The sequence below is a fragment of the Bombus huntii genome, chromosome 1, assembly GCF_024542735.1.
Source record: "Bombus huntii isolate Logan2020A chromosome 1, iyBomHunt1.1, whole genome shotgun sequence".
NCBI lineage: Eukaryota > Metazoa > Arthropoda > Insecta > Hymenoptera > Apidae > Bombus > Bombus huntii.
The window spans coordinates 24,401,310-24,421,208 of NC_066238.1; the positions used below are offsets into that span (position 1 = coordinate 24,401,310).

Genomic DNA, 19,899 nt, shown 5'->3' on the forward strand with positions numbered 1-19,899 from the left:
TCGGTCCTGCACACACACACACACACGCTTTTCGGCTCACATACTCTGGCCTCTCGATTGTCACTCCTTGAAATATGAAACCGTACTTCTGTTTTGACGCTGCTTATCTTTTCTCGCGTCACTGTTACTAGGCGCTCTTGGATGTAAACAAACCACAAAAAGACGGCGTACACGGTGTTTTCTAATTTCAGCCGATCTCCAATCAAAGCTATTCTACGATATTACAATATTATATTGCGGGTAGAATAATTGTAAGGAAATAAAAATATTAAAATTATGGCATTTCGCCCGGATTTTACGTGTGGCTTCTAATTTACTCGAACGATGATATGTAAATATTAATCATGAATAATGAAAATAGTAGTCAATAATATTATATTGCGGATACAATAATTTTAAGGAAATAAAAATATTAAAATGAAATAAAAATTTTTACGTTTTACTAAAACGAATTCGCATTTATGATGTACTCATGTATGACGATTCGCATACATATTACAGACTTTTTCTCAGAAAATTTGATCTTGTATTGTGTATATTTGGATTCTTTCTCTCCTATGAAAGAGGATTATATATATACCGTTATATACCGTTACAAACAGATTGATAAAATGATACAATCATGATAGAATAACAGAACCAAATATGATAATGCTGAAAAATATGTAAATCTGTAGTTGAGAGGCATAAATAGCTCGATATATATAACTTTCAAGAAACATAATGATATAGAAAATAAATAAATTTCAAAATCTTTTCAATCAAATCTTTATATTTATATGCCAAATCCACTTTCTCAAAACAAATTCAAAAACAGCGGTATGTAAGTACATATTTGGAAAAAAATGAATAAAAGTAAAATTTGAAAATCTAAGGAAACATAAATAACGAAATAAGAAAGAAATATAAGTTCCAAACAATGTAGTCTACATAAAGTATTATCAATTATAACTATATATAAATATGAAACCTAAATAGCATAAAAACAAAATAATTATTTCTTCAAATAAAAATAAAATATAGTAGCTAATTCTATAACGTCCATAATTTCTTAAAACCAAAAGATATATTATTGCTTTTACTACAGTACAATTTACAGTTTTGCAACATAAGAACTAAAAAAAAAAATGGAAAGAAACCACTATATATTTTTCTTTAATTGAATAACATTTCAATCATATTACTATACTACTACAATACTACGTAGATATATCGTCGTAGTATAATAACTTCTGAATTCGAGGAGGGTCGATAATCACACCTGTGGCAAGGTACAATGGCCTGGAAATTGTAGCAAAAGATAAAATCTACATCGGCATGAATGAAAGTGTCGATCTGCCGCGGCGTTTACGCTAACGGTGTATTTCATGCTCGCCTTGTTCGTTATTACGCTCGCCTTCAGAGTATTCAGAGTATCGCGAAAATTTTCGCTCACAAAGCGCCGTTATTACCCCGTAATTGGCTGGCGATGCCGGTTTATCGATAGAAAGCCGGGAGATCGCGTCATTGAAATGAAAGTGGCGTTCCATCGTATTAGAAGGATTAAACTCTACTGTCCGGTAGATCGCCTAAAGTACCAGCTCTCTGCGTCTTCTGATCCATTTCACTAACGATTCATCAAAGTGATTTATTCTTAATTCTGATATAGTCTTCAAACCTTTACTGCTTAATCGCGTTCTATTTTTACTTAGAAATTCTCTTATTTTTAGAGAAAACTTTAGAAAACGTTTAACTTAACGGTGAAACGAGGAAACACGCATATTAAATCGTTTATTGCTAATCTAATTTTCGTCCACTACTAATAGGTACGTATTACTTGTTACTGCCTTTCCTCGTTCTTGTTTTGCTTTCACATTTTTATGTGGTCATAAGTGTCAGTCATTTGTGAATACTTTATAAATTTCTATGTCTATGTCTGTGTCTTTTATGTATTGTTTTATATATTCATTGCTGATATATATATATATATATATATATATATGTCGGGTTTACAGTAGAATTAGAGTTAGGGGCGTGAAACGAATCTTCGTTCGGATTACACGTTGTCGTTATGCAATAGAGAAGACATTTACTAGTGCAAATACGATTATTATAGAATTCGACAAGTAACCGTGGTAATTAGATACTCGAGAAACTAATGACAATGATCCTAGGTTCAATAACGAATCCGCGGTCAACGGGATGATAGATGAACATGCTCACAATATCTAAGTCGGACTCTTTGTTAAAACGGGGAATATCCACCGAGCGTACAGACACTAAGTAACTCGCTAATACGACCTCACGAGAGAATGACTTTCCCGTCCCAATGATGCCACAGAGGAAAACTATAATGGGGTGTGTCTAAGGGCACGAGATCATCGGATTCGTCGAGGATAGCCTTCGTTCAGAAAGTAAGGGAAATTGGCGTTGCTGCTAATTGGTCAATCTCCACATGGGTGGTTAGAAAAAGATGCTAGCCGCCCTCGAGGGAAAGTTGCTAGTGGGAGACGTCGTCCGTTGAAAGATAGGTCTCCTCTATTTTCACGTAGTTGGGACAAAGACTGTTTGTCTGTTTGAAGGACTTTAGGTAACTAGATCTTAGTGTTTATAACGGCCCTCGGGCTAGCCGATCACGTACTGTGGAGACGCGTCGGCATCTGGTAACCATCATATCCGAAGAATAGGATCTGCGTGTGGCGAGCCACGGGACAGAAACCGTTGGAATGTTTACTGTCGCGTGCCGCTACAAATATTTCTTTTAAGGAGAGCTATAGAATTACTCCGTACCTTTGTTAGACAAAGCGTTCATCCCGTGACCGCGACTACGTTCGGCGACTGGCTGTCGCCTCGAGTCCAAGCTCATTATCACAAATCTCGAACAAATACAATCGGATCGAAAGACGACAATTGTTTAATTACGCCTATTATAGAATCTAGATTACGGTGTTAGGGGATTGTCCCGAAGTTCCAAAGGGGAAGCTTCGATGTTCTTTCATCTCCGACATATATATGTCGGGTTGTCGTTGGGTTTATGGGCGTGTAACGAATCTTCATTCGGACTAGCCATCGTTGCTGTACGGTAGAGATTATATTTACTGGTATAAACATTGATTTTTACAAAGTTTGACGAATAACCGTGGTGATTAAACACTCGAGATGTTAGTGACAATGTTCTTAAGTTCAATAACGAATCCACGGTCAACGGGCTAACTCTTTGTTAAACGTAGAATATATTTTGAAGCACAAAATAACGTTTGCTGTGACGCTCGGTGTAATAATGCACGTAAAGACGATGTGCAAACTCTCCAAGGTGATCGCAAAAATAAAAGACTGATGGAAATTTTCCTCTTCTTACGATCGCGTTTGCTCGTTGCATATTGGCCGGGGATACCAACAAAATTCCAGCCGCCGTTGCTAGGCAGACCCGCGTAGAGCTGACATTGCTCCTGCCCGGGGTTCGATTGTTAATACAACGTGTGTCCCACAGTATTGGCACTTCTCTGTTAGGTAAAAACGTTCATCCCGTGACCGTGGCTACGTTCGGCGACCAGTTGTGTCACCACGAGCCCAAGCCCATCGTCACAAATCTCGGACAAACATAATAGGATTGAATCATAACAACTCTTTCTAAGTTTTATCCTTTAAGCACAGCTATAATAGATAGTTTATACCAAAGTATTGGGGATCCTCCCAAAAATTCCAAAAGAAAGGCCCCGATGTCCCCTCATCTCCGACATATATATAAACATTAATATTTATACAATATGACACATGAAAAATCTATTTTTATATTGTACAAGTTTATCGTACAAGTTTAAACATATATATGTGTCGTAGAGCACAAGTCACAATTTCTTTACAGTTGCAGGGCTACTTCGATGAAATTCATAGAAAAAGATACTTTAATATTTCAATTTGTTGATTAGTAAATTTCAACCAGGTTTATTAGATTTTCGTATAGTGAAATAAATAAATGAAACAACTTTTTTCAGACAAAACAATTATTCGCATCAAAATATATTAATTTGAAATTTCATTTGTATAAAATTAAAAATGTTGGGATCCTTGAAGTTGTACAGGGATTTTTATGGATTTTTATAGTAACAGCAAGAATTTTTATGTTTTATAAAACTCGATTCATGAGATAAAATACAAAACATAACGATTGAAATCTTCCGTTTAAAAACGAGAAACATAACTCACAATGAGCATCAATCAAGGACAAGAATAGAACTTGGCCTCAACTAGCATCTTGTTTCTATATTAACAATAAGAGATGATCTTGATATAAACCGAAACCAATGAACGTGAATAAATAGTGGAACATCTCTTTGCTGTTACATTGCAAATATTCTAGTAATTATTGTTAATGAAGGCACATATTACGCACGAAATTCAAAATCTCACTAGATTTATACCTGATTGATATTCTCGAAAACATAGAAATATATTTACGTTTTATGTCACTAACGATATATTACATATATCAATGACGCAGCTAAACAAATAACTAGAAACAAACAAATCTTTCTAAAAATATTAAACATCGACGGAATTTATTATTCTATGAAATAATAAAAAGTAATCGCTCATTGATTACTAGAAATGTTAATGTTATAAGTAATAGTCGACAACGCACAAATAAATGTTAACATAAAGATGACTTTTATATTACTTACCGCAACACGGTTTGCCAAAATCCAACCGCACGAGTTGCACCATATATGGTTCAAGCAAGTTCACGTACCACCACGGCCTGTGCTCTGGTCTTGTAAGGGTGCAAGTTTGAGGGGTATAAATTTGTCCACTGCTGCCATCAACAGCACGCTGCGGAATTCCACCATCTGAGCTGCTTGATTGCATAGGAGCTTTACCTCCGGCAACATTTAGCACTGTAATCAAAAGAAAAGGATGCTAGATGTTAGGAAATTCACTTATTTATAACACTTACTTATAAATTATACTTATCTATAATAAGTATTAACTTATTATAAATAATCAGCCATGTCACTGCGCCACGCCAGAAAAATTACTGAAAATTCTCAACGCGAGAATTGATTGCAATTTTAATAAATAAATAAATAAAAAAAAAAAGATGTTAGGAACGAATTTAAATTCAATTTTTTATTTAGCCGTTGTTCACTTAATTTCATTTTGTATATTAGCAAAAAGTTCGAAAATTTATTTTAAGGTTGAGAATGAATCCCCTGACGAAGACGTATAATGTTAATGTGTTCATAAATGTTCTGTTTCAATACTAATGTAGCGGCACAGGAGTCAAGGGATGACGCGAGCCGAGAGCGACTCGTGCTATTGTTTTGCCTCCGGACATTGACTTAGCCTTGACGCATGAAACATAACGACAAATAAACTCCGGGCAAAAACAACGTCACCGCTGCATGCAACCGTCGAATCAAGACGAATTTCAATTTTCCGACTCTCCCCGGCCAGTATAAACAAACGAACACGATCGCGAACGACAGTACATATCGTGTATCTAACAGCATCGAGAGTATTTCCGAGTATCTTACGAACGTCTATCAAGTTACGCGACGAGTCTTTACGAGTATTTATTCCGCGATTTTATTTTGCGATTTATACTTCGTACCAACGACTCACGTTTACGGCTGTGTATTAATTTATCGATTTAAATATATTCGACGGTTACAACAACGGGTAATCTCATCATTAATTCTCACGCACCTACATCCTCTTCACATAACCTCTACACTAACTATGTACATAAATTGACCTAACTAATACCTGCTTATATAAGGATTTCGTTTTTCATTTTTAATACAGTAAGCTTGAGAGTGGAAATTTTGTAGACGTTGAGAGAAATTTGTCTTTACGAATTATTAATAATAGAAACATATCTTCTGTGGTGTTTTTGTAAGAGTGATACAATGCACTAGAATAGTGCGGCGATTTTGAAAACACGTGTATGCATTATCGAGTTAGTTAATAATTTGTGAAGTACACGCAAGGCTAGTGTGAAAAGATTAAAAATTCCATTGAAGGATTTCGTCGACCGGATGAAATAATAAACCACGAGACACGCGACAGGAAGAGTGGTTTAGTCTTTTCTTGCGCATCTCCTATGCGGTTTCTGCATTCATAGTTACGAACTGCATTCAATGCTATGCACTGCACAGTGCCCCGCCCCAATTGCGGTACTTACAACACGTGCTCGTGATGTGCGAAATGTTACATTAACCCATACATAATTACTACAGGCTCCAGTGTAACTTAAAGCTAGTTATACCTGATTTTAATCGATCTTGACGATTATCGAGTGACTCTCAGATCATTTATTCACTGCATTATATCTATTACTTAAAGTAGCAACTGTATAAGTGGCTCAATTAAAATTGAGACCGATCTGTGATACACTAACCAATCTCCTAAAGAAAGATCTGATGATCTTGCTCTTTCTACTTCTAATTGCGTTTCATCAAGTATGCAATTTTTTCTCCAATTATTCAACTTGTGAATGTTGATATAATTTCGATACTGTTTAATTTAGATAATGAATGTAAACAATAACAAATGGTAATATACAGGGTGGTTGGTAAGTGGTGGTACAAGCGGAAAGGGGGTGATTCCACGCGAAAGAAGAAGTCGAAAATATACAATAAAAATTTTTTTTTTAATTTTTCCATCGAGACAACGATCTACAGTGAGATCCGTTATAACGAGACGCGATAAAATGCACGCGTACCGAGCGAAAATTCAAAGTCGATTTTCTCGAAAACAAAGCCTCGAACGAAAAATTTTTATTCTATATTTTCGACTTCTTTTTTCGCGTGGAATCACCCTTTTCTGCTTGTACCATCAGTTACCAACCACGCTGCATGGTAATATATGAGTATCTACCAAATGTAGTTCGATAGTGTACCGAATACAGTTTTTATGCGGTGCCAGATGCAGTTGTTTCTATGTGAAACTTAATTTTTCAAATGGAGTCATATGTTTAAAACATAATCATTTACTATAGAAAATATAACTATAAATACAAAATGTTACAAATAAGTAATAACAAGAGAAGTTAAACACAATTTTAACTATAGTGCACGAAAAATTTAATTCATCGATACGAATAAATCATTAATGATATATTTCACTCGTCCATATATTATTATATTATTACAAGTAATCAATATTTAATTAAAAATGAATTGTAGTCAATTCACTATTTGAAAATCTCTAACAATATGGCACCATTATGAAAACTAAAATTGATACTGAAGTTCATATAAGTAATAATCTTATGATAGATTGAAAACATTTCCAATAGTCTCAAAGAATAATTACGTACACTATATACACGTTACCCATGAACAAAAACAAAGTAAAACATCGAAAGTAGAATTAAAAATAGAGAGAATCTCCTTGTTCGCAATCTCATGCTCTGATCTACTTAACATTATTAATTAACGTCCTACATACTAACGAGCGTTCTCAAATACTTATGTCCAACGTCTCATTCTCCGCTATCCCTTAGTATTGAAAACAACTAATCAGGAGTATTACAATAGAACTAATTGCTGACTGATCTACTGCTGCGTCCACAGCTAGAAATCTGAACAACACGTTATTTCCAATCGTATTAACGCTACGATCTTGTTCAGATTAAGTTACTTGAATTCGAGTGACTCAGTATTTACGTTTGAAGCTTAGATTCCTGTGTTTTAAAAAAATATCTTTCTTTTCCTATATTTCCAAATAATAAATTTCTCCCTGGTATTGAGAAGAAGACTAGAAAAATTGAATTAAAAAATTCAAATCAAATCAAATTCGTTTCAAACCATTGAAATTATATAATTGCCACCGCGATTGTCAAAGTGACTTGACTGTTCTGAACGAGGTTTAACAAAAATTATGTAGATGCCTAAAATGAAGTATATGTACAGCTCACTCGCTTTAGAAAACCAAAATTAGCAATTACAAAGTTATCTGACTTCAAGTAAACCATTTTTCCATCTTCTCAAATGGAGTTAAAGTCCTTCACTTGTAAGAAACTATGTAACATATTGTTATTTATAATTTCCCATTTGTGGTTATTAGTTGTGTAGATGTATGATCAATTTTTAGTACAGCTTCTGTTAGTTCTTTGTACTCCAAGACCTTTCTGATACGATCAGTCAACTACTTCTACACACTTTTGCAGCAAAGTCTTTTCCAATCAAAAATTCTGTTTCAACAAAAGAGAGATTATAAATATTTTATTTATAACCTTTGCATAACATTCCTCTAGCCTCTTCCATTTTTTGAGTAAAAAAAACTAAATAGCAATAATAATAAGCAAAGTTTTGCAATGAAGCTTTTTGAAATCAAAGCTTTTATGTCGAGAAGTGAAAAATTGAAAGATGAATATTTATGAATTTTGCAATTCTTTATTGATGAAAAGGGAATTAAATAACAATTTACACATTATTGACGTCATTAATGGAATCAACATAAAAAATGATAGATTTCAATTAGCTATTTTTACAAGTTAATGTTAACTTTCATTAAGGTAGAAACATGATTATATATTTTGTTTTCATCGTTCCATTTTAATTATAATGATTTATATCAAAATGGTACATTTCGACACATATTATAGGCTGATTAATACTCGCTCATTTTCTATTAGCCACCTACTTCAAATCAGATTAAACTCAAGTGATTTCAAGTTAAATAACTTAACTTGACTTATGGGAACATGAAGTACATGCAAGTCGTCTGAATGCAAGTAACTCAATTAATGCGAACAAAGTTTAAGATATGATTAACTCGTCACCGTGGCCGAAGGACGAGGGAGCGAGCGACAAGGTTCTGAGAAAATCCCAGCGGCTCATTGCCATTCTCATTAAGTAAAAAGAAGGTCGGGCGTGAGGCAAATTGCACGGGTGAACAGCCAGACGGCACGCAGATGCTGTTCGGAAACTTTTGTGCTCGCCGAGCGGTGCACATTCGCGAAGAAGTTACCGGGCTTGCGGTAGTTTTACTGTACCGTAACGTGAGAATTTTATCGGCGCTAACTGGCATTGCCTCGATCTCGGTAAGTCCTCCACGCACATACGGCGTCGAAACGAGATCGTCCCTTTTGCCGCGTGCCTGATTGCCGTCAAGGTCAATCCTTGTATCGCCAACCAGCCATCCATTTTCATATTTCCAATTCAACCTTTTATTAGTTTCTTCGTTTATTATTGACAATTTCGAGATTAATTTAGAGAAACGTACTAATTCCATAAATTCATTCATCACAAGGAAATCATATCAATAATGGTGAATTTTTTGAGCTAGATTTGAGAAACGACGATACCATTTGCAACATCATCACTTTCTTGTACATTTCAATTTATGCTGTTAATCAATGTGGTTTCTGAACGGCTCATTTCATTATCAACCACTCCATTCTAATTTATTTTAGAAACTTACATTATCCTACATACCCGTTGTATAGTCTAATGTATTTTAATTAACTTACCTTATGTTACATACTCATTACATATTCGATTGTATGTCAGATATTTATATTCTAGTCTACTTTAGAAACTTACATTATGTTTTAATCTTTTACAAAAGTCTTTATAGATCTTATAGAAGGGCCATTCTTACTTATTTCTTGAAATTTGATTTTTTCAAATATAATAACATTTTTGAAATTGCCAATTTATATTATAAGGCCATAGAAAACAGTTAAAAGATTATTTTATTTTTATTTTTATATTATTTTACTTAGAAATAATTATGTATACAGTATGTAGAATATATAGCAGACTAATCACTGCGAAAGTGTGGTCAATTGTTTATCTTGTTGATTATATAAAATATTGTATAAATCTTGTTCTTTATATAAATAATATAATAAAATAATATCTACACAAAACAATCTAAAACACTTAAAACAAAAGTAGTTCACTTGTTAATTTGTATATTTATTCGTTTATGTTGATATTTTATCTTCTAATTGTATATATTTTATTCGAATACATAATGTAATAAGCGTTATGTCTGTATTAGGAAATATAAATATGCTACCAAATGGTAACAGTATCCATTTAAGGGTTAAATAAAGCTTATATAACATGTTTATGAAGCGTATTAATGTATTTATTTCTCATAAAATGATACTAATATAGCCCTTAATCGACTTGGCATAGATCGTACTGTGTTTTCAATAAAATTCTTAGGCATTTTATTTCAATAAGAATCGAATGTACGATGACTTTTGAGTGACTGTAATTAAATACAGTTTACAATATAATACCTCGGAATTTTTATTTACGCATCGCAATAACGTATTAATATTCATGAATTTATTTAATAGCTACTAAAATATAGATAAGATATTGATTATTTTTTAAATAACGATTTCCTACCAACAGTAGTTTCGCATTAATTTAGATAAAAAAATCACAAATTTGCGAAATGAATAAGTTAGTGTTGAGAAAAGTTAAGTTGGCATGATCGCTGGTTACTAGAAGCTAAGTTGGTACGACATCTAACGACGCTCTTTTGTCTTAGAAGTCGACCACGTGTTAATAGACTAAGTGTATTAATACGCGTTGTACGAGGCGAAGAAATATAGAAAGAAAAATCAAATCTGTGTGAATCGATTAATTATCAACCCCAAACCTACATTAATTAACAGTTAGTGCCCAATTACAAATAGAATTATAATTAAAGATCATATCGCAACTTGTCAATCTTCTGATAGACTTTTTTATGTAAATTGATAGTGAATGGATGTGTTTAATATATCACGATATTGATTCCACAGGAACAATCGCGTAGCTACTGCACGTGTACCTGAAACTAGGTCTCAGAAATTTCAGATCTAGCCTAAAGAAATAGACTACGATGTTTACGAAACGTTGGTACAAAGTGCAACTACAAGTTACACGATTATTCCAGCGAAACTAATGTCATATCTCACCATCGTGAGAGCTTGAAACCTAAAAATGTTAAATATAATAAAAAAATGTATGTTTTGGAAGTTAATAAATAACTTCATGTTAAGTAGAGGCATTGATGTCATGAAATAATGAATTCATTATTGTAAAATGTAAATAATTTTTACTTTTTATTTACTTTTTCTATCTTTCCAATTTATGAAATTTTCTAAAATGAAGTACGACGAAAAAAAGAATAAAAGTTAATTTAAACTCGGAAAGATGGTAGTGTATATTTTGTAGAATATTACTATGATCAGCGTTTATTCTTGTAATTAGTTAGCAAGTCGGCTTAAATCATGCAAACTAAAATTATTTCAAAGGAATGTTACTATATCTACTATATACTATGCTAATAAATTGGCATATTAGTATAATAGTACGATATGAATCATAACTGTAGAAGACGAATAAAAATCATAAATATTTTGTAGAAGATTTAAGGCCTATTTTGCTTCACGCGATCAAGGTTAATCCTGGACGACCCCTATAAATCGGCGTCGCTAATTTATTCAAGCGACAGCAAGAAATTATAGTCGTAGACAGTGTCGCAAAGAGAATCTCTTTAATGGCGTCTGTAGTGAATGTAGAAGTAGAGACGTAAAATTGATGATATTCAACATATTATAAGATTGAGATTTTGATTGTATTATATAAAAATAATAAGTTGCAAATCCTATAAAAAAATAACTTTCTCAGTATCAATATTTGAAATAAAATGCTTTAATAACTTCAGATCTTACTTTAATAGTTTAATAAGTAAACATGTATAAAGTAAATAACTTTGTAGCTTCGTGAGTAATCATATCTAAAATGAATAACGCCATAATCTTATGAGTAACAATATCTAAGATAAATATTCGATAAATTAAAAATATTCGATTTATACGACGTATAAATATGTTGGAAAGATTAATTTGCTTAAAATGTAGCTTAAATATTTGATACGATTCTTTCATGCATAGAAAAGATTTAGTAAATGTCTTAACGTTAAATCACAGAGTATTGTTTAGCATTGTCTCAAGACATTTTTACGGATTCGTGAGTATAATCTGTTACCACGACCTTAAAATATATACTTGCAGAACAATTGAAGATGTATGAATGAGACAGCAAATGCATTGTGCAGAAGATATTAGTCAGAAAACAAGTCTGCTATAACGTTACTTGCTACACACTACAAACCATACCATGTTCCTAACTGTTAAAGTTTTAAATATCGTAGATAAAAAGCGATGAGTTACAATCTAATTATAGCTACAGTTATGAGCTGCGGCATGATAACTTAATACATAACTGTTTTAAGATATCATCTTCTTCAGCTGCATATACTTTATACCGATTTTTCAGCTACATTTTAAGTAAATCGATTTACCATCGAAGATTTGTAAATTTCTATTCAAGTTTTTAAACGCTTCGTAACAGTAACATTTTTACTAAATGATAAAAATAAATTATAATTATCGATGAAATATATTGACACGTAAATTCTTAAATTTATATGAATTGCTTCTATGTTGTTAACACACCAAACGTATGATTGGTAGTTTAAAGTAACATCATTATTTTTGCACGTGAAAGAAATCTAAAAAGGAAATGTTATCTGCTAACGCTATATAGGGACAAAGAAGGTTTTCCTTGAACGCTTTTCTAAATTCAGTCATAGTGGCATACTGGTTCTTACATACTAATCACTTTCAAATAAATCAAGATTTATAAATACAATCGTCTATCTTCCTTCCTTAAAACGACACACGTTCGTTATGTAACAGTATACATATCGAAAGTTCAAGAACATAATATCAAAAATATGATTGGAAGCTTTTTATACTTAATATAAAAAAAATGTTAGAAAATACTTTTGTGTAAGTTTTGTAAAATATTCTAAATACGAAGGAGCAAAATTCTGAACTTGTTAAGTAATATTTAAATAATAAAACAAATATGATTGTGGTAATAGGATGTTAAAATAAAGTTAAGAAAAGGTACTGTATATATAAGTAATAGAATTTTTACTTAATTGTTAATATATCGACATACTCTATTCCTTATAGATATTCTTTCTACAGAGGATGTTTTATATTAATAGAAAAAATATTTTTAATTGCTTAATTTAAGCTTAATTTACATTAATCATTTATGACGACATTTTACGATTATTTAAATTTGTCTAATCTTAGAACAAACATAACAATTAAGAATAAGTGTAGTACACAATACAATAATTCATCAAAGGCCTCGATCACTACATAAAACAAGATCTGATAATAAAACATTTTGTAATAAACATAATAACAACCCAGTATAATAATAATCCAACTGCTTATTTCATAATAATTACCCAGTCACATTCATAATAGATTATAATTGAAAAACACACTAATAATAAAACGAATTTTATTTCAATTTAAAAATTAAAAGTCATTAAATTCAAGTTATAGTATGTTAACTAACTCAAGTTATGTTTTAGGTTTCATATTAATGTCACAGCATTCCATGTAGGAGTGATCTGGCAAGTGTAGCCATAAAACAAATCATAAGGCTAGGAAGTAATTGATATTCATTTTGATTATTATTATTATATGAAACAGTATGTATAAAAACCATTTAATAACATTCAAGAGAAATTTATCCCAGTGTCATTGCAGATATAGTCATGATCAGAAATATTGACACGGACCAGCTTATTCTATAACATTCTGAGAATTTGTAAAACGACACGATTCCTTATGTAAGTCTCTTTATAGAACATAAAAAACAATGATTGAAAACAACCCTGACATCGATTTCGTTTCGCAAAACAATTACGTAAAAGCTTCATTCTGATTAATTGTTACAAGAAGCTGAAACTTTTGTTTCGATGATCGTTTCTATCTTATACTACCAGAATCATTATTTTTGGAAAATAGTTCTAAAATCAGTTTTTACAATGATTAAAATTTTGTTTTCTTAAAAACAAATTATTACGTACTATTTTTTATTGCAAAACTACTTAACGATGATAAATTCTAATATATGTATTTAAACTCCAAACTCGGAAGTTCAAAGAATACATTTTGTAAATAAATAAATTTGTATACAGTTTTATAGAGCAATTTGTGCCAATATTTTCGTCCATTGCTGTAAATCCGGCAAAAGGAATCATTAAAGAATTCCATTTATTTCCAATGAATCGATACTACGGACAACACTCAGAGTATAGTAAGCTGGCGTTATTTGAATCGTCTAATTTCAACACTTTCTAAAATTCAATCTTAAAGTTTGCACGAATCTATTATATGGTACAAAATATCGCTAGCTTCTGGTATAATAACAAAAGAGTGAGAAAATATTACGTACTTTATGCCCGGCAAGAAAACATCAAAAATAAGAAACTGACTCAAATAACTTTTCGTTAGAATTACTCTAATCAGTAAGGAGGTATTGTATAAGAACTAAAACAAATTAATTTCCAGAAATATGACTATTTACTTAGGATAACTACAACCGAAATTATTAACGTTAGTCAAACGAACTTTCCTTTCAAGATGTCATATCCCCGTAAAAAGCTACGGTCATCGGGCTGTTAATTCACACGATATATTTCACTCTTTATCACGCCACTGATAACGAGTTAAATAATCTGTTCTCAAATGTAGCTGGCTTAACCCCTCCCCGTGCCACTTAGTTCGACAAAACTCGGGCCCAAGCGGTAGACATCGACGCGCGCTAAACAGACCAGACTAATGCTCGTAAATAGTCGCAATACTTCACAAAACTTGCTATCAAATGTAATAAAGAATAGATCTAGTATTCTTGGATCGTCACTTACATTATTTAAGACAGACGCTTTTGTTCCATGATGTCCAGAATACTTCCAAACTATTGGTGTGTTTTTCACTTTTTGCCAAATCCATGATTGTCGTGTCGTACTTTTCTCTTCGCTACTCTCATGTATAATCATACGCCTTACACGCTTTGCGACTGGCATAATCACGTCACTATCACAGGATTCGTTATCACTGTCTTCATTTAACACTTTTGTATCTTCCATTTTGAAGGGGTTCCTTAAATTTTAATAATTGAACTGCTTCGTAACAGCAACGATAAGAATCGTGACTAACTGTCGTGAGGTACTGACAGGAACTAACATTCGGCCACGATCGTAACGGGCAAAAAAACAGTCCACGAGCTCGGCGTGTTATGTTTACGTTTGGCCCAAGTATCTGGTTACGAGTCAGACTGGCGATATTTATGTTTGGGCCAAAATCTTCATCGCGAGTCTGACTCGATAAAGTACGGGAAGGGGTTAAAAACTGTTTATAACCACACTCGATAAATTAGCAGCCATTTGACGGATATCCTATTTATCGAAAAAATGGATTATTTCAATTTTTATTATCGGAATTCGATGGAAGCTTTCGATAGAGCACATAATCACATAAAGAGTGAATATTGAAGGTGGGAAGTCGATCACGAAGCCAAGGAATTCTATTCAAGGAAACTATTGAAGCATTCAAGCAACCAATTTAAAAAAGTATCTGATTACGAAGTCAATCTACATTCTATCCGGGCGCAGCTGTGAACAGGTAGACTACACACAGAACGTGTAATTGATGCGTTCTCGACCTAAACCTACATACCGATTCCTTTGAGTTAGCGTACACGTCGCACGCGTTCCCACACACATTCTCTCGACACACACGTGGATACGTCATAATTTACAGTTATTTCTTCTACGGATTATTACGAAAGGTTTCGTCTCCACGGCCATGTTATTCAAATACGTTAGATCGAAGAAAACGATCAACATCTTCAACACTTGTTGATACATCCTGATCGAGCGTAGAACAAAGGAAAACGATTCCTGTTATTGAACTGCGAGCCTTTTCAAATCTTTGGGATATAACAGTACGTTTATTGTTGAAAATTGATGTTGTATTTACTTCTTTGGACGTGGAACACGTGAGTACAGTGGAGTTTTTGAAACTTCCTGTTTCTTTCTTTCGCGTGATTCATTTATGTAATATAGTAAGTAATACGTGTGTATGTGTATTGTACCGTACGTGATATATGGTGTAAATTATTGATATGCAAAGACTATACGATTTGAATATTTTTTTTCTTCATATTATATTACTGGCCGCGGGATTTTGATTTTTATGTTACTGGTTAATATTCATAATTTTTCATAGAAATTTATATTTAGAAAATAAGTTTCTAGACAATGCATTTATGTGAATTTGTATAATTTTTTGTCAAATGTTAATAACAGGTTATTTTTTAATTTAAATATTTTAGATAAAATCTCAAATAACACCAGTGGTCGATCGATACTAAATTTCGTGGATGTCATTGGACGAATAACGAGCCTCAAATATAAAATCTTAGATTGGGAAAATCATGCATTGCGGAGATACAAGCCTCTATATCGTATCTACAATAGATTTTCATTGTTTTCAGAATTCTGGATCGTGTTGGCGACAGCGTTGATCTAACCCAAACCAATACTAACATTCTTTATGATCTGTTTAAAAGGAGCTGAATGTCTTCTTTTCGCTCATTCATCATTTATAATTTTAATATACAGGGTGGTTGGTAACTGGTGATTCTACGCGAAAAAAGAAGTCGAAAATATAGAATAAAAATTTTTTTTTTTAATTCTTCCATCGAGACAACGATCTACAGTTAAAGCGATAGATAAAGTTAAAGTGATAAAGCGTTTCGCACGCGTACCGAGCGAAAATTCAAAGTCGATTTTCTCGAAAACAAAGCCTCAAACGAAAAATTGTTATTCTATATTTTCGACTTCTTTTTTCGCGTAGAATCGCCCCCTTTCCGCTTGTACCACCAGTTACCAACCACCCTGTACACGAACGTACATATATTTATCCCTCAGCTGTATACATTATTTATACTTACATTGTTTTACTATAATTTGGTTTACTATTAATAATTGGTTTGCTATTAATTGTCGAATATTGTAGCTAATATCAGTAAAGAATTATTATATGTATAGGTATGCGTGTATAAGGAGCAGTAATCTTCAAATGCACGATTTCCTAAAGCTAAGATTCTGTATTTCGGATTTTATATCTCATTCCATGATACATATTTACCAAATTTCGTCATGATCGACCATCAGTGCCATGCGAATTACAGCCGATATTATTTTTAAATTTGACCAATAGTCATCCTGATTTGAGCTAAATCGATTAGATTAATTTTTTCCTTCCCTCTAAAAAGTTCTTTATTTCCATGAAGTTTTATTTCTCATTTTCACTTTTATTAATTAATTCCCGTTTTAACTAAGGTCATCAACAAAACTTAAATATGTATTGTATTTTAGCACTACATGATTCGATTTGATTATAACTAATTATTCTTTGAATTTATATCATATTATTCTGAAAAAGGAAACACATCAAAATTACAACGACCGATCTGCAGACAAATAGTTAATATAACTGGAATTAATGTACGTGTGTAATAGTTCACTGGTTCTCTCTACCTATGATTTCTCGACCATAATTGGAATTCACGTTCAAATAACTGGATTTAGTCGACAGAAGTGCAGTTAATTCTATTTACCAAAATATCATCCTAATGAATAAAGTTTAAGAAAATGGAATTCTGAAACTCGGAAACTGTATGACATGTATGATGACTTAATTAAAAAGCATATGCATAGGCAAACATTTCACGAGTGATTAACTATTTAGAAGTAATAGATTATTAGATATTAAATATAAATTAATACAATTGAAAACTAATTAAATGCCTAAACAGATAAACATACTTTATATACAATTAACGATATTAAAAATTCATTAATTATAATGCAAAGACTTAAATGAGATAAAACACTATTAAGACATATATGCATATATCCAATTAAATATAAAAATAAAGAAGAAATATACATACACACCTTATATCAAAAAATTATATTTTTAAAACCTTAAAATAAAGTGGATGTATATATTTTACATGAAGGTTTGAATTCTGAATTTATATGCTCGCCCACAAACCAATAATTATCACTACATTATTTTCTACGCAAATCACGTATCTATACGTGCATTATTTAAATATTTATGTTACGAGTAGTCTATTTGTATTCTATTAACGATTATAATACAGATATAAACGATTTACATGCGAAGAAGCGTTCAAGCGGTTGAACCATGATTGATCGATTGTAATTGTTCAATTTTGATTATCACGTCACAGTTAGTGGTCACGCGTATGCATGATGCGAACATCTTTTCTACTTCTATGCACGAAGTAAGTTTAAGCATAGAGAATGTTAATCGTAAATCTTCTAATATGAAAGTATAATTAATGCGAAGATAATCATGACTGTGTGGTGTTTCATTTCTTTAAGAAAATCTGAATAAATATTCCACTTTATATACAGTTAGGTACAGGCAGGTAGTAGAAATAAGTACCAATTAATTTTCGTTAAATACAGCTAGTACAGCGCAAAAATATAAATATTAATTTTAATTATTCACTAAATAATCGATGTATTGCAAGGATGTAATAATTAAAGATTAAGTATGTAATAGTAATATCACAATTCGATTAAATTTTATTAATACCGACTTCCATTAATTGCCCACCTATCTTTTCCTTCAGCTGTATTATTACGTAACACATAATATCAGTAAATTAAAATTTACAAAGTTCTTCACAAATTTTTGTAGGTTTATTAATGTAATTTTTCACACAAAAAGCAAATTTTTAATGTCTGGCGATACAAGGCGTATCTAATATTCGTCTTATACGAGTATCAAATATGTTGTTATTTAATTAACTTTTAATTATCAAAGTATTTTTTACCCTTTTATATCTTGTTACACTAATTTTAAGTAGAAAGGAGATAAAGTATACAATATAAGAGGAAATATACAAAAAGGAGATGGAAAAATATATATTCGGTACAATATGTATTCTATCCTTACTATGACCTTCTAAAAATAATAGGGACAATGTGAAAATGATATTTTCAGAGACAATATACAAAACAAACGTCAAACATTAAAAAATGTATGAAAGAGTTATAACAAAATATGAAATAGAAGGAAAATGATAATTGTCTCACTTCTAATATAATATACAGTAAAAGTGTCAAGTGTTAATATAATAATTATGAATTAATGTCTGTTACTAATTAATAACAAAAATTTGAAAATGCATGTATATATACATGTAGTTAGGTACTATATTAGGTCGGGTTGGCGTTGTTGTTCAATGGAGATTATATTTGCAATTATATGTACAAATGTTGATTTAACAGAGTTTGACAATTGAACGTGGTGATTAGACACTCTCGATATTAAAGACAATGTTCTTAGGTTCAATAACGAATCCACGGTCAACGAGAAAACTCTTTGTACAATAGAATATATTTTGAAACACAAAGTGACGTTAGTTGAGACGCACGGTATCTTTCTGACTGACATCGGGCCTTTCTTTTGGAATTTTGGGAAGATCCCCGTTACTTTGGTCTAAACTATTTATTATAGCTGTAATATCGTGATATAATGTATTTAGAAGGAATGGATAATACAGATGTTAATCGGACAGAAAAAGACGATTGTTGTTCAACCTGAACTATTCACACCAAACGTACAGAAAACAGCGCAACTAAATAACTGGATAACGACTCGACTTTTACAAAACACAATCAACACTCTCTCGGCAACGCCACTCGCAAACTCTGCTTCCGCTCAACTCGCACTCGGCTCCTCGACTGACTCTCTGCCCGTTTTAGCACTCTATTGTCTTTTCCTGGGCCCACCGCACACATGTTCTACAGACGCTCGTAGCCAGGGTCACGTAGGTCTTTTCGGTAAAGCTATTTACCTGAAGGACCCGGTAATGCATTGATGGAGCCGACAGCGCCTCGGCTCTCCCGACATTGTCTGTAGTTAGCTCGACGTTTCCTAGGCCCTTCTCCCCGATACTACATAGCTGTACTTAAATAATA

At 32.3% G+C, this 19,899-nt stretch overlaps 1 protein-coding gene across 2 annotated transcripts in view; it reads right to left on the minus strand.

Moving 5' to 3' along the window:
- Positions 1-19,899, minus strand: part of LOC126866478 (uncharacterized) — an 86,041-nt gene that overhangs the window by 28,450 nt on the left and 37,692 nt on the right. For both annotated transcript variants that reach the window (XM_050620085.1, XM_050620086.1), the window contains exon 3: positions 4,662-4,874. In XM_050620085.1, the coding sequence (XP_050476042.1) occupies positions 4,662-4,874 (213 nt within the window). The remainder of the gene's footprint in view (positions 1-4,661; positions 4,875-19,899) is intronic.